Source organism: Myxine glutinosa, chromosome 2, assembly GCF_964187855.1.
Source record: "Myxine glutinosa chromosome 2, kmMyxGlut1.1, whole genome shotgun sequence".
NCBI lineage: Eukaryota > Metazoa > Chordata > Myxini > Myxiniformes > Myxinidae > Myxine > Myxine glutinosa.
This window is the reverse complement of record NC_136262.1, coordinates 102,080,575-102,096,655: the sequence shown is the minus strand read 5'-3', so window position 1 is coordinate 102,096,655 and position 16,081 is coordinate 102,080,575. Positions and strand designations below refer to the sequence as shown.

The following is a 16,081-nucleotide window of genomic DNA, read 5'->3' as shown; positions in this document are numbered from 1 at the left end:
CATATTTTGTTCTATTTCTGCCTCTAATTACCCTAAAAACTTTTTAAAATATACTAAACCTATATTTTCAGGGACAAGGAATCCAATGAAAGTATCAAATTAGTGCTATGGGGAATGGTAAGACACGAATCAAAGGTTTTGAATTGCAAAATACTGTCTTTATATTCGCGATAAGTTGCATAATCAAATACATGTTATCATTTTGTACAGGCAGTTAATAACATCAAAATGTGTCACAATAATTCATATCACCAAACATACACAGGCAGTCAGCAAAATCATATATACACATGCAGTCAGTATAACTTCACATCTACACAGGCAGTCAATGACAAAATATACACAGGCAGTCAATGGCATCAAACATACACGATTACAGAATATGCCATTTAGAGTTCGTCATCACTGTCCTGTGTGTCGTATCCGACAATATAGTCCGCATCGTTTTCACAGTCCGTTCCACACAAGCAAAGGTCGGTCAAATTGATTGGCAAATCGAATTGGTCGAATGGTCGATCGAATCGAATTCGATGAATCGAATCGAATCGATCGAATTGGTCGAATGGTCGATCGAATCGATTGGTCGAATGGTCGAATGGTCGAATTGGTCGAATGGAATTGGTTGATTGGTCGAATTGGTCGAATTGGCAAATGTAAACATTGATTTTCTGATTTTCCATGTAATAACGTTTCCAAAAATGTATAGGTTTGCTAATCTACCATGATTTTGAACGAAAAAACATAGTGAACCTGACTAAATTGTGAACATCTTATTTTAGTGTTGAAATGTGATTTACAAGCCACACTATTAGCAGGACTTACTTATATGTACATTCTGCATTAGCTTTATATTCCAGCAGTCAATGCATTTTGAAGCACATTGTGCATTTGCACCTTCCTACAATGGTTGCATTCACTGAACCTGCAGGAAATGTAGGAAGGTTCAGTTCTTTGCACGTAGCTGCACATTCCGACATTTGCTGCAAAATCATCCGCTCGATACAATTTGCTACACATTGCATATCGACAGCACCTTCTCGCAATTGCCCGACCTTGCAACATTTGCTACGCTTTGCTGCATGGTGGATTCGGTGAGGCATTGCATCGCCGCTCATGCTCTGCTACAGGTGGCTCGCTGGGAATCCTTGGAAATGCTCCTGCGCAAACCGTTGGCTGCGAGATTGGCAGCTGAGCGGACGTGCGGGGCTCCACAACCAGACCCTCATCCCTGGGAACTTGGACCGCCTCGTGCCCATGACCGAGTGGGATGCGGTGGGCTGCGGTGAGTGAGCGCACGGTTGGCACCGTTTCCATGTGCACTCATTGTCCAGACACCATTAGAGCACAAAGTGCTGCAGCGCAGTGGCCGGTGCTGGTTTGACCTTGATGGACCGATCATAAGTGCATTTTCCGGATCGTAGCCTGAAAGCTGCTCTGCACTTTAACTACTCTCATAAAGTATCGAGAGTACACCTTTTGTAAAGGCTGAAAACCAACATTGCACTACCTGTAGTCGTGTGTCTGAGCCCAGCAGTGATAGGTATGCTTCATGGTATGACTGGTATGTGCCAACATTTAATTCGATCCTCTCCATGTCCTTTTTCCGGGGCAGTCAAGCCGACACTGTTGCTCAAGCTCAATCGTCCCGTATTCCACGAGGGTGATGCCGCTGTGGTCACTTGCACCATGAAGCCGTACCTCACAAACGTCGTAGCTTGGAATTTTGGAAATACCTCATCCCAGGTCAATATCGAGGTGAGTGTATCGCACCGTGAAAAAGTGAAATATTCGTCGCATGCTACTGGACTGGATGGTCGAGGAAAAGCTAAAAATGCAACCGAATTACAGACATTTCTTTAAAAGTCCAAATTGTTGTAACAATTAATATGAAGGAATTCAAAATGAAAACTGAACTGGAAATGCTTCAACAGAGGAGCGTTTTGTCACTTTTGTTTTTGGGAATTTCTATTGTTTGTACCAAGTTTATTTTTTAGTTAAGTTGCCGATATCGGTACATGCAGAATAGTTTTCAATTAACACAATGCTAAACGAGGCCTTTCGCACATGCGCTGTGTATGTTTACAATGACCTGGCTCTGCTCGCTGAGCACTTTTCACCTGCCGTTGCTAGCACGAAATCTGTGATTCAAATAGTCTTTTAAACATGATTTTCAGTATTTAGACGAAAGCGTGGCAATTTCAGAGTGGTCAACAATAATTGTTCTGTTCTTGAATGCAAATCGGACTCATGGAAATATAGTAAATACGACAAATATCCATGGATGAGAGGTGTTAAGTTTCGACAATTTCCTGTTAATACAAGCTAGTGGTCACAGTAGATATATATATATATATATATATATATATATATATATATATATATATATATATATATATATATATATATATATATATATATATATATATATATAAGTTCAAAACACACCTGGTCACAAGTGTGCCGCACTGACCGGGTCCTCAGTCGAGGTCCTCAGCATCATCCCGTTTCGGCCCTTCAACCTCGATACGGTCAGCTAAGGTGGGCCAGCAGGGGCACATACACATCTGCATGCAGCAACTACACCTGGATGCGTACATACCCCCACCCCCAGCCAGTGCGAATGCAGACTACAACAACAAAATCGCCTCCACATCCAGAATCCACAGCACCAAACAAACATGGTGGAACACTCAAACACCCACCTTTGTACTTCCCTTTCTCCCATACCTGGCCATTTCACTCTCCTCCTCACATCCTTTCCCTGCTGAAGTACAAGGTACCCCAGGACATACAACACTGTGGCTTGCTACCTGGCTGTTTCTCCCGGCCGCCTTACGTGTCCCCTTTTCAATGGCACTGCGTTGCTGTACCTCCTCCTCACCCACCTTACGCACACAACCCATCCGGCTCTGACAAGGCCACCTGCCCCCGATGCTGTCTCTCCAGCGTCACCAGCCTATTCCTGGTCGCCACCATATACATATACATGGCCAATTGGCCATGTATACATGGCCGGACGGAAGCCAAACAGTTCAATCTTGGTTTCATCAGACCACAGAATCTTGTTTCTCACAAGTCTGAGAGTCCTTTAGGTGCTTTTTTTGCAAACTCCAAGCGGCTTTCATGTGTCTTTCACTGAGGAGAGGCTTCTGTCTGGCCAATCTGCCATAAAGCCCAGATCAGTGGAGTGTTGCAGTGATGGTTGTCCTTCTGGAAGTTTCTCCCATCTCCACACAGGATCTCTGGAGCTCAGCCCGAGTGACCATCGGGTTCTTGGTCACCTCTCTTACCAAGGCCCTTCTCCCCCGATTGCTCAGTTTGGCCGGGCGGCCAGCTCTAGGGAGAGTCCTGGTTGTTCCAAACTTCTTCCATTTAGGAATTATGGAGGCCACTGTGCTCTTAGGAACCTTCAATGCAGCAGAGATTTTTTTGTAGGCTTCCCCAAATCTGTGCCTCGACACAATCCTGTCTCTGAGCTCTGCAGGCAGTTCCTTCGACCTCATGGCTTGGTTTTTGCTCTGATAAGCATTGTCAGCTGTGAGACCTTGTATAGACAGGTGTGTGCCTTTCCAAATCATGTCCAATCAATTGAATTTACCACAGGTGGACTCCAATCAAGGTGTAGAAACATCTCGAAGATGATCAAGAGAAATGGGAGGCACCTGAGCTAAATTTCAAGTGTCACAGCAAAGGGTCTGAATACTTATGTCAATGTGATATTTCAGTTTTTTCTTTTTAATAAATTTGCAAAACTTTCTAAAATCCTGTTTTCTCTTTGTCATTTGGGGGTATTGAGTGTAGATTGATGAGGGAAAAAATGAATTTAAACGATTTCAGCATAAGGCTGCAACATAACAAAATGGGAAAAAAGTGAAGGGGTCTGAATACTTTATGAATGCACTGTATATGTGTGTGTGTGTGTGTGTGTGTGTGTGTGTGTGTGTGTGTGTGTGTGTGTGTGTGTGTGTATATATATATATATATATATATATATATATATATATATATATATATATATATATATGTATGTATGTATGTATGTATGTATGTATGTATGTATGTGTGTGTGTGTGTATGTATGTATGTATGTATGTGTGTGTGTGTGTATGTATGTATGTATGTGTGTGTGTGTGTATGTATGTATGTATGTATGTATGTGTATATATATATATATATATATATATATATATATATATATATATATATATATATATATATATATATATATATATATATATGACTAAGGAAGCACACTAACCCTATGACATGACACTGACGTTATGCACATAAATTATACTTCCCAGTCAAGTTAGGGGGTTCAACCTGTATATACATATACATATACATATATATATATATACATACACACAAACACACACGGATGCTGGGGCAGGTTACTTCATTTTGAAAGTCACATAGTACAAGTACATTAGGGAGACAGTGCAGAAACTAAAACAGTAAATGGGATTTGAATCTGGAATGCCAGCCAAATAGCATAGATGCAAACACTAAACAAAGCAACCCATTTAACAAAGTTGTTAAAAAGTTTTTTCTAGGTACACTCAATGAGACGGAAAAATAATTCCTTACATAAATTACCAGTACTCTTTGTTGCCACATGTTTAACCCCAATCTTTACCCTTGGGTTTGTCCTGAAAATGCACCAACATGTGCTGTTTAGTGTGGCCAAGGAATGATTGTGGGAAAATATTTGGTCCTAGACAATTCTGGGAAAGATTGTGATAATAATTTGGGGAACTATAGACCTGTTAGTTTGACTTCAGTTGTCGGGAAGATGTTGGACACATTAATTAGGGACCAGATGTTAATTAGGGATAAATATAAACTAATTAAAGGCAATCAGCATAGGTTTGCCAAATATAGGTTTTGTCTAACAAATATTTTAGAGTTCTATGAAGCAGTTTGTGATTGGGTGGATGAGGGAATGGCAGTAGACATAGTGTATCTAGACTTTAGGAAGGCATTTGATGAGATACAACATCGGAGGTTGTCCGCCAAGGTGAGGGTTTGTGGAGTGGCTGGTCAGGTAGCTAACTGGATTGAAAACTGGTTTAGTGATTGGAAGCAAAGAGTGGCTGTGAGTGGGAGGATGTAAGTAGTGGGGTACCTCAGGGGCCAGCACACTCAGACCATTATTATTCATAATTTATATCGACGATTTGGATAGTGGGGTGAACAGAAGATTTTCCATATTTGCAGATGACACAAATCTCGGAGTTAAGGTAGATAACAGAGAAGGTGGTGATCAGATTTGGAAAAGTCTGATCTTCCTGGGAATTCTTCCAAAGTAAATTGCTCTCTCTCATGCACAGATTTATCCCATCTCGTCTTCAGTTGTCATACCCTTCCTCCTGTCCATAGTACACGGAATCTTGTGGTGAGGCTGTTGCCCAGAAACAACTTGCCTTCGTCTCCTGGAAAGCAAATCCAACGGAAGGAAATCTCATTTCCTTTCACAAAGCCCGAAACAAGTGTGTGTCCACCCTCAGGAGAGCCAGGAAACAATATCTCTCCGTTCTCAAGACCGAACTCCCTTATCTGTCTCCCTCTTCCAAATCCTGGTGGCGTCTGGTCAAATCTGTTTCTGGTGTTTGTTCCCCCTCCATCCCCTCCCTGACCTCAAACGGCTACACAGCTGACTCCGCACGTGAAAAAGCTGAATGCCTCAACTCTGTGTTTGCCTCTAAATCTTGTGTCCCAAACCCATCCCTCTCTGTACCCACCGTACCCAGTCGTACCCAGCTGCTCCTGGACTCCGTGTCCTTTCCTCCTGACAAGGTGGAAAAGTTTCTGTCAACCCTCGACTCTGATTCTGCAACTGGACCTGACGGCATCAGCCCACGGGTCCTAAAATCCTGTTCTTCCGCTCTTTCACTCCCTCTCTCTGTTCTCTTCACCCTCTCTTTTGCTCAAGGTCAACTGCCATCTGCTTGGAAATCAGCCAACATCACCGCTTTGCACAAAAAAGGTGCAAAATCAGATCCTAGCAACTACAGACCAATCAGCCTTCTCACAATTATCAGCAAAGTCATGGAATCCATCATTGCTTCGGATATGAAATCTTTCCTCTTCTCCAATGGCTTGATCTCTGATCATCAATTTGGTTTCAGACCAGGTCACTCTACTCTGGACATGCTGCTTCTGCTGTCTCAACAATGGATGGAGGTCCTCAATGCCAAACAGGAAATTAGAGCTGTCTCCCTCGACATATCACGTGCCTTCGATACGGTCTGGCACCCCGCTCTGCTCACCAAACTCTCCTCCTTTGGTATCCATGGAAATCTCCACGCATGGCTGGCGGACTTCCTCTCTCGTCGTAGTCAACGTGTGGCCCTGAATGGGTTTCTCTCATCTCCCCTTCCTGTTCAGACTGGAGTTCCCCAAGGCAGTGTTCTGGGCCCTGTGCTTTTTCTGGTCTTCATCAATGATCTCTCTGACTCTCTTGAAAATCCTCTCTATCTCTTTGCTGATGACTCCACTCTCTGCCGCCCCATTTCTCATCCCTCAGATCGGCAGTCTGCAGCCTCCTCACTCTCTGCAGACCTGGACAAAATCACAGACTGGGCAAACAAGTGGAACATGTCTTTCAATCCTGACAAATCTCATACTCTTACGATGTCTCTCCGAAAAGACCGACTGGACAACCCTCCCATCTACTTTCTGAATAATCCTCTCCAAGAAGTTCTGTCACTCAAGCTTTTGGGTCTCACTATCTGCCATGATCTTTCCTGGGAAAACCACATTTCCAAGCTGGCCTCCAAAGCCAGTCACCGACTGGGCATCCTCCGTCGTGCGAAGTCCTTCCTTGGCACACCTGAGCTCCTCACCACATACAAGGCTTTCATCCGCAGCTCAATGGAATACTGCTCTCCCCTCTGGGCTGGTGCTCCTGCCTCACACCTAGCTCGTCTTCACGCTGTTGAAACCAAAGCGTTCAGAATCACTGGAATCTCCCGCGATGACGCTATCTCCGAGGGCCTTTCACTTACTCACCGCAGGCAGGTTGGTGGTCTTTCCGTCTTCTACCGACTCCTCTCCGGCCTTGCTCCCCCAGCTCTCTCTGGGCTTTGTCCCCCAAATATTCCTGCAGGTCGCACAAGATCTGCCTGCAACCCTCTTATGGTTAAACTGCCAAAATCAAGACTCTCTGCTCACCTTCACTCCTTCATTCCCCTTTTCTCCCGCCTCTGGAACAAACTCCCTCACTCTCTTCAATCCCACTCCTCCCTCCAGGTCTTTAAAACGGCTGTTCACACCATCTCTTATCTTCCCCAATCCAAAACCTTGATCTTTTCTACCCCCGCTAATTTCACCCCAAATCCACTTTTTTGAGGTGACTTTTGTCTTCTTTCCTGGAAGTCCTTGGTGTCCTTGCGTTTTATACCTATCCTGCCTCCCCCCAGGCCTTCTGCCTCCCACACATCTCCCGATGTCCCTGCCCTCAAATGTTGTGTTTGTGTGCTTCCTCCCCTTCTCTCCCCATCTTGTCGACTGCTCCCATTTTTATATACTTTGTTTACTTGTTTGTTTGATTTGTTTGTTTGATAAATGTTAGCTCTTTCACGAGCCTCGACTCTGTATACCAAAAAAAAAAAGAAAAAAAAAAGTCTAGATACTTGCATAAATTGGCCAAAACATTGGCAGATGCAATTTAACCTGAACAAGTGTAAGGTGCTGGGGTTGGGTAAGAATAATGAAAATAGACATTACATGATGCAAGGGCAAATCTTGGAGCGTGTCATGCAGAAGGATCTGGGGGTGGTAATACATACAGGGGTAGGTAGACAGGATAATGTCAGGCTGCTTTCGGTAAAGCAAACAGGGCTTTCGGTTGTATTCAGAGGGGGATGCATTATAAGTCAAAATTGGTGGTTTTAACATTGTATAGGAATTTTGTGATGCCCCATATATAATATTGCATGCAATTTTGGCCAGAGCGAAATAAGGACGCAGCTGCCATCGAGAGAGTTCAGCATCGGGCTGACTAGATTGATTCCGGGTCTAGCTAGACTCAGATATGAGGAGCGGCTGAAGGAGACAGGGCTTTATACATTAGAATGGAGGTGATTATGAGGGGATATGATGGAGATGTTTAAGATAAATAAGGGAATTGACAAAAGTAGTGCAGAATAATTATTCAGCAAAATGGACAGTGATATAGGACCAGGGGCTTTAGCCTGTGAGTAAAGAAGAGGAGGGTTAAGGTGGTATTAAGGCAGGGGTCTTTCACTCAGAGAGTAGTTAATGCATAGAATAGTGTCCCTGGAAAGGTAGTGGCAGCAACAACAGTAGACAAGTTTAAATTGGAATTAGATAGGTACCTAGAAGTAAGTATTTAGAGATAGAGGGGTATAGGTATGTTGGCAGGATTTTCAGGGAGTTTGGAACCACCTTTAGAGGCCATTTTTCCCCGCAGAGCAGGGGTTGGCCTTTTACGGGCACCTTGGTCCCCTTTTTGAAGCAATGTTTTATGGCCGGATGCCCTTCCTGCCACCAACCCTGTTAGTCGCCTCTTGCAACACAGGGAATTACCAGTGAACTACTTTCAGGTAGTTTGATGGATTGATATGGATGGGCGATTGTGTGCATGATCTGTGCGGAGGGTTATGTCTGTGGGGGTCTCATCAAAGGGTGATGTGTTGTTGGCGATGTGTGTTTCTTACCCGAGAACCGCCTTCGCCCAATCCCCTCTTCCCAATTCCCTCTTCCTGTGGCCTCCCGGGAAGAAAAAAAACACAAAAAAATTAAATGTGCATTTTTTCTTGTCTGAAAATAAATTTCATTTAAATAATGAAAATAAATATAGTTCCCCTTTATTTTTTGACACCCTTGGGATATCCGTGGGTTTGCCTCATTGTTTAATCCCCATTCATCCCCTCATTCCCCCAATGAATTTTAATGGATGAAATGGGTCTGGTGTTGATGTGGTGCGGGCATGATGGGCTGAATGGCCTCCTCCTGTGTCTAATTTACTCGTGTGTCCTTGTGTATAATAAAGGTCGTTAGTTTATCATTCACAAAGTTTGGCTTTTACAAACACCAGAGTGGAGAACTAATATTTGCAAAACTATTTTTAATTCACCCACACCATGCTTCAAATAATTGGTGTCAATAATTTCTTTTTTTTTAAAGCAACTACAGGCCAGAATATAACATTCATAATACTCTGTGACAATAGAGAGCACTTCAGTACTTGTCATCATTCTCATTATCCTCAGAGGACCTTAGGAACAGGTATCCTAAAGAGTAGCCTCATTTAGACTACCTCGTTAACAGCCCAATTCTTTATCATCTCCTCATGGGTTCAGCCATGGGAAAAGCTTGTGTTCCAAGTCTTTCACGAACCAGCTAACAAGAACTGACGATCCACTGATTTACAGTGCATTCAGAAAGTATTCAGACCCCTTCACTTTTTTCACATTTTGTTATGTTGCAGCCTTATGCTGAAATCGTTTAAATTCATTCTTTCCCTCATCAATCTAAAATGGACTTCAGACCACTTATATTGGTTTTTGCTCTGATATGTTGGTTTTTTGGTTTTTATGCATTGTCAGCGGTGAGACCTTATATAGACAGGTGTGTGCCTTTCCAAATCATGTCAAATCAATTGAATTCATCACAGGTGGACTCCAATCAATGTGTAGAAACATCTGAAAGAGGATCAAGAGAAATGAGAGGCACCTGAGCTAAATTTCAAGTGTCATAACAAAGGGTATGAATACTTATGTCAATGTGATATTTCAGTTTTTTCTTTTTAATAAATTTGCAAAACTTTCGAAACTCCTGTTTTCTCTTTGTCATTATGGGGTATTGAGTGTAGATTGATGAGGGAAAAAATGAATTTAAACGATTTCAGCATAAGGCTGCAACATAACAAAATGTGAAAAAAGTGAAGGGGTCTGAATACTTTCTGAATGCACTGTAGGCAGGATTTTGTAATTATTTTTGAGGTTGCCAATGATAACTCACCTACTCTTCGCGAAAGACACCGTGACCTGTTTGAGAACCACTATTGATAGCAGGTAGGACACCCAGATGATTATTACTCGAATGGATAGCATACTTCTTTGTACAATACCCTTCCGAGGAAGCACCATTCCGACGTTTTATCATCTTGTTGGGAATTGAAGCCAGGTTAGACACCTTGAATGTAAGTGCACCAACTCTCCCCACTACCTGCCCTTTGGACTCGCTTGCATCAAGTAATGCATTTTATAAAGTGTGAAAGCTATTTCAAAAAGGGTCGAATATATAAGCTTGTTTGAATCAATTGCGGAAAATGTTGTCCTTGTAAGACAAGACAACTTGAACCAAACCAGACTAGAGAACACAAGTGGTTCCTGGTGAAGGTTTGTGTCGCCAGGCAGGTAGAACGATGCATGGAATCAACAAGACGTTGATTGAGGTATGCAAACCGCCATGGGAAGCAAGAGGAAGCCGTTTTGCCCTTTGTCGGAGCAAAAATAGCATCTGATGAAGGGTTGACAGCTGAAAGGTCAGCTTCTTTCTTCTGAAGGCGGTTGGCATACCCCAATCAACGTTCTGTTGATTTAATCAATTGTGCTAAAGAACATTCATACTGTGTGGCTGTAACTGACAAAGTGTAGTTTTATAGTGTGATTTAAACACATAGATTATATAGAAAATATATAAATATAAATACATAAATAGATTTATATGGGACTACTAGATCTTTAACAGATCAAAGGTCATCAGAAATGATCGTTACCATAGATTACAGTGATTACAGTGTGAACATCTAATAATGCTGAACAGTTTTGATATTTTTATATGTCCACTGAGATTTGTGCACAAGTTTTGCAGTATAATCGTATTTAATACAACTTTGGCTTTTTTGCCCGTAATTTTTGAACACAGAGGCACGGAAATGCTCGGATACTGAAAATCCACAACATCTCATTTGCACAAAATGGGAAGAGCATGACATGCTGGGCTGAGAATGAGGTCGGCAGAGGCATGTCCTCTCAGATACTGAATGTCACATGTGAGTATAGATCATGCACGCACACATACACACACGCAGATACTATGAGAACAGGTCGGTGTTTCCGATCCATCTCCTGTGAAACCACCCACGTGTGAAGATAGTGGTCAACAATGAAAACTTTTGGTGAACCCTCGTGATGAACCAAGAAACCCGGATCCGTAAATATATGTATATAACATATATGCATATCATTTTGGATATGGAGGAAGTTTAGGGAGGCACGTCGAACGGTGTAGGTTGGTTGTGTGTGGGGGTTTTTTTTTTTGTTACTATTATTATTTCTTATTTTGTGTATATGAGTGAGTGGGTGAGGGTGAGTTTTTTTGCATGAATGATTTTTTGCATGAGTGTGTGTTTTTGTATGTTGAGTGGTGTATGTTGTAAGGGTAGGTGGTTGGTTGGTGTTGTGTGTGTGTGTGTACAGTCACGTGAAAAAGTAAGTACACCCCATGTAAAGTTTTGACTTTTTCAACATATTTCAACATACAGCTATTTGATCTTCATTTCAACAATATTGATAGATAAAGGTGATATTGTAGCGGTTACCGCTGGATGTACATAATCGCCTTGCACCGGCCAGAACACGGCCAGACGCGCCTCTCCCGGGCATGCCCGGACTCACTGTTCCCGGGCACGCCCGAACCTCCCAGGCACGCCCGCTCTCGCCTTTCCAGGGCTCGCCCAGAGCGTCCGGGCATGCCCGCTATCGCCTTTCCAGGGCTCGCCCAGAGCGTCCGGGCATGCCCGCTATCGCCTTTCCAGGGCACGCCCAGAGCGTCCGGGCATGCCCGCTATCGCCTTTCCAGGGCTCGCCCAGAGCGTCCGGGCATGCCCGCTATCGCCTTTCCAGTGCTCGCCCAGAGCGCCCGGGCACGACCAGCCTCGACTTGCCAGGCCGCAGCCAAACACGCCCGGGCAGGTCCAGACTCGCCTTTCCAAGGCTCGCCCTTGATACCCGGGCATGCCCGGTATAGCTTTTGCCGGGCAAACTTCCCGACATAAATGTGTATATATATTGTTGCCCGAAAAACGGGCTTGTCAGAATACCTGAGCTGTTTTGTTTCAATAAAGCAACTCGGACGAATTCCGTCTTTGGTCGCGTCAATTCTTTCGACTCGCGTTGGAGCGCAGTTTCTTCATTGGTGACCTACCGACATGGATACGGCAGTGACGCTTAAACTGCCTACCTTCTGGGAGACTCACGCGGCTGTTTGGTTCGCCCAGGCGGACTCCCAGTTCGCCCTGCGAGGCATCACCGCGGACGACACCCGCTTCCACCATGTTGTGGCGGCGCTCGGTTCCACCACCGCGGCCCGCGCCTTGAGCCTCCTCCAGCACCCGCCGGCTGCTGACAAATACGACGCGCTGAAGACGCTCCTCCTCGGCGCTTTCGCCCTCTCACCGGCAGCACGCGCACGGCGCCTGCTTGACCTGCCCGAGCTCGGCGACACGCGCCCGTCCGAGCGCATGGACTATATGCTCTCGTTGCTCGGCGAGCACTCTCCGGCATTCCTGTTCCGGGAGCTGTTCCTCCGTCAGCTGCCTAACCCGGTACGCCTCGCCCTGGCTGGCACGTTGATCACGGATTCCCGCGCCCTCGCCAGGGAAGCCGATAAGATCTCGGCGGGCCAGCACATCGGCGCGGTTACCTGGAGCCCGCCGCCGTCCGAGGCGATGCCCGAGCGCCCTGCGCGGTTGGAGGCCGAACTGCCGGTGCAACTGGCGGCCGCCACGCCGCACCGCCCGCTTCCGACACGACGGCCGGGGCCTCCACCTGACCGGGCGTGGTGTTATTACCACGCCAGGTTCGGACACAAGGCTCGGACGTGCCGGCCCCCGTGCACTTTCGGCAGGTCGGGAAACGGCCGGGCCGGCGTTCATTCCCAGCCATGAGCGCCGGCCACTCGGGCAACTTGCTGTTTATTCGGGACAAAGCGTCTGGATGGCGTTTCCTGTGCGACACCGGCGCCCAACTGAGCGTCATACCTGCCTCCGAGCAGGACAGGCTGGACGCAGTTTGCGGCCCCTCTTTGGTCGCTGCTAATGGCTCGGCCATACGCACTTTCGGCCCACGCGTCGTCACCCTCTGCTTCGGCAGCCAGCGCTTTCAATGGACTTTTGTTACCGCCAGCGTCCCCGTGGCTTTGCTGGGCGCCGACATCCTCTGCGCGCACGGGCTGCTGGTCGACGTCAAACGACGTTGCCTTGTCCATGCCGAGACCTTCAGCTCCCTGGCGTGCACAATGAGCAGCTCCGCGCCGACCGAACTGGCGTGCGCCCTCCCGGCAACGAACGAGTTCGCTCGGCTGCTCGTGGAATTCCCGGCCCTCACGCGGCCGACGTTTTTGGCCGTCGCGGTGCGGCACGGGATCGAGCACCACATACCCACTACGGGCCCGCCGGTCTACGCCAGGGCCCGCCGCCTCGACCCAGCCAAGCTCGCCGTGGCAAAGGCCGAATTCGACGCGTTGGAGCACCTCGGCATCGTGCGGCGCTCCGATAGCGCGTGGGCCTCGCCACTGCACATCGTGCCAAAGCCGGGGGGTGGATGGCGCCCGTGTGGCGACTACCGCCGTCTCAATGACGCTACCACCCCCGACAGGTACCCGATCCCGCATATTCAGGACTTTTCCGCCCGTTTGGCGGGACGGGTCATCTTTTCGAAAATTGACCTGATACGGGGCTACCACCAGGTACCTGTCCGGGCGGCCGACGTCCCGAAGACGACCGTCATCACGCCGTTCGGCCTGTTCGAATTTTTGCGGATGCCGTTTGGCCTCAAGAACGCGGCCCAGGCGTTCCAGCGCTTGATGGACGGCGTGCTGCGCGACCTGCCGTTTCTTTTCGTCTATCTGGACGACATCCTCGTCGCCAGCACGTCCCGCGCCGAGCACCTCCTCCACCTCCGAACACTGTTCGGTCGCCTCAGTGAGCACGGCTTAATTGTCAACCCGGTCAAATGCCACTTCGGCGCGACGACCGTTGACTTTTTGGGCCACCGCATCACCAAGACCGGGGCCGTGCCGCTGCCGACCAAGGTCGAGGCCATCACCACGTTCCCGCGTCCCCGTTCCATCAAGGCCCTCCAAGAGTTCCTCGGCATGGTGAATTTTTATCACCGATTCGTGCCCCGCGCTGCTCAGCTCATGCGGCCCCTTTACGAGGCCCTCCGGGGCAAGCCGGCCAAGCATGACATTGTTTGGTCCGCGGCCATGGACGCGGCCTTCGCCAGTGCCAAACGGGCCCTCGCCGACGCAACGCTGCTGGCTCACCCGGTGCTCAACGCGCCCATCGCCCTCACTACGGACGCCTCCAACTACGCGGTGGGCGCCGTCCATGAGCAATGGGTGGACGGGGTTTGGCAGCCACTCGCTTTTTTCAGCCGGCAACTCCGGCCGAACGAGTTAAACTACAGCACGTTCGACCGCGAGCTGCTCGGGCTATTCCTGGCCGTTCGCCATTTCCGACACCTCCTGGAGGGCCGCCCGTTCACGGCTTTCGTCGACCACAAGCCGTTGGTCTACGCAATGGCTAAGGTCACGGAGCCGTGGTCGGCCCGCCAGCAGCGCCACCTCTCCGCCGTGTCGGAGTTCACCACGGACATCCAGCACGTCGCCGGCAAAGACAACGCCGTGGCCGACTGCCTTTCGCGGGCCAGCGCGAACGCGGTCCACCTCGGCGTGGACTTCACGCTCATGGCGGCCGACCAGACCACCGACGCCTCGGTGCAGGCACTCCGCGTGGCGGACACGGGCCTCCGCCTGGCCGACATCCCCTTCGCGGGCACCGTCCTGCTCTGCGACGTCTCCCAGGGCCAGCCTCGCCCCATCGTGCCCGTTTCCTGGCAGCGCCGCATCTTCGCCTCCATCCACGGCCTTTCTCACCCGGGCCGGAAAGCTTCTCAGAAGCTGGTGTCGGCGCGTTTCGTCTGGCACGGCCTTCGACGAAACATCCGCGACTGGGCCAACGCCTGCACGGCCTGCCAGCGAGCCAAGGTCCACCGCCACACCCAGGCCCCGCTGGCACCTTTCGCCGTGCCTGAACGGCGTTTCGACCACGTCCACGTGGACCTGGTGGGTCCCCTGCCCCCCTCGCGGGGGTTCACCCACCTGCTCACCATGGTGGACAGGACCACCAGGTGGCCGGAGGCCGTGCCCCTCACCTCCACCACCGCCGCCGACATGGCGCAGGCGTTCATCGCCACCTGGGTCGCGCGCTTCGGCGCACCAGCGGACATCTCATCCGACCGCGGCCCACAGTTCACGTCTGAGCTTTGGGGCGCGGTCGCCCGTTCGTTGGGGGTCACGCTGCACCGCACCATGGCCTACCACCCCCAAGCCAATGGGTTGTGCGAGCGGTTTCACCGCTCCATGAAGGCCGCACTCATGGCCGGCCTTCAGGACGACGGTTGGGCCGACCGGCTGCCGTGGGTCCTTTTGGGCCTTCGCACGGCCCCCAAGGAAGACCTCCAGGCGTCCGCCGCCGAGCTCGTCTACGGCCAGCCACTCCGCGTCCCGGGCGAATTCGTGCCTGACGCTACCAGTCCCTGGTCCGCCGCTCGCCAGCGCTCGGACCTCCAGGAGGCCGCCCGACGATTTGCCCCCGTGCCGACGTCCCGCTACGGTGGCCCCCAGTCCTACGTCCCCCCGGCGCTTCGCACAGCGGAGTACGTCTTTGTGCGTCATGACGCGCACCGGGGGCCACTCCGGCCGCCGTACGACGGGCCCTTCCGGGTCCTGCGACGGGGCGACAAGTCTTTCATCGTCGACTTCGGCGGCCGGCCGGACCGGATTTCTGTGGACCGCCTCAAACCGGCGCACATGGACGTCGACCGACCACCACGGTTGGCCCTTCCTCCGCGGCGAGGCCGCCCCCCGTCCACAGTTCCCCCCGCTCGACCACCCACCACCACGTCAGACCCCTCCCCACGACCCTCCAGGGGTCGCTTCGGCCGGGTCATCCGGACCCCCCTTAAATTGACCCTGCCGGTGCAGGTCGATTCTGGAGGGGCGTGTGTAGCGGTTACCGCTGGATGTACATAATCGCCTTGCA

General features: G+C 49.2%; 1 protein-coding gene across 1 annotated transcript in view; it reads left to right on the top strand.

The window, feature by feature from the left end:
- Positions 1-1,226: 1,226 nt before the first annotated feature.
- The window catches only part of NTRK2 (neurotrophic receptor tyrosine kinase 2), a 168,715-nt gene continuing 153,860 nt past the window's right edge, over positions 1,227-16,081 (top strand). Inside the window, exons 1-3 of the mRNA XM_068107643.2 lie at positions 1,227-1,282; positions 1,613-1,755; positions 10,900-11,026. Coding sequence (XP_067963744.2) covers positions 1,255-1,282; positions 1,613-1,755; positions 10,900-11,026 — 298 coding nt within the window. The 5' untranslated portion in view covers positions 1,227-1,254. The remainder of the gene's footprint in view (positions 1,283-1,612; positions 1,756-10,899; positions 11,027-16,081) is intronic.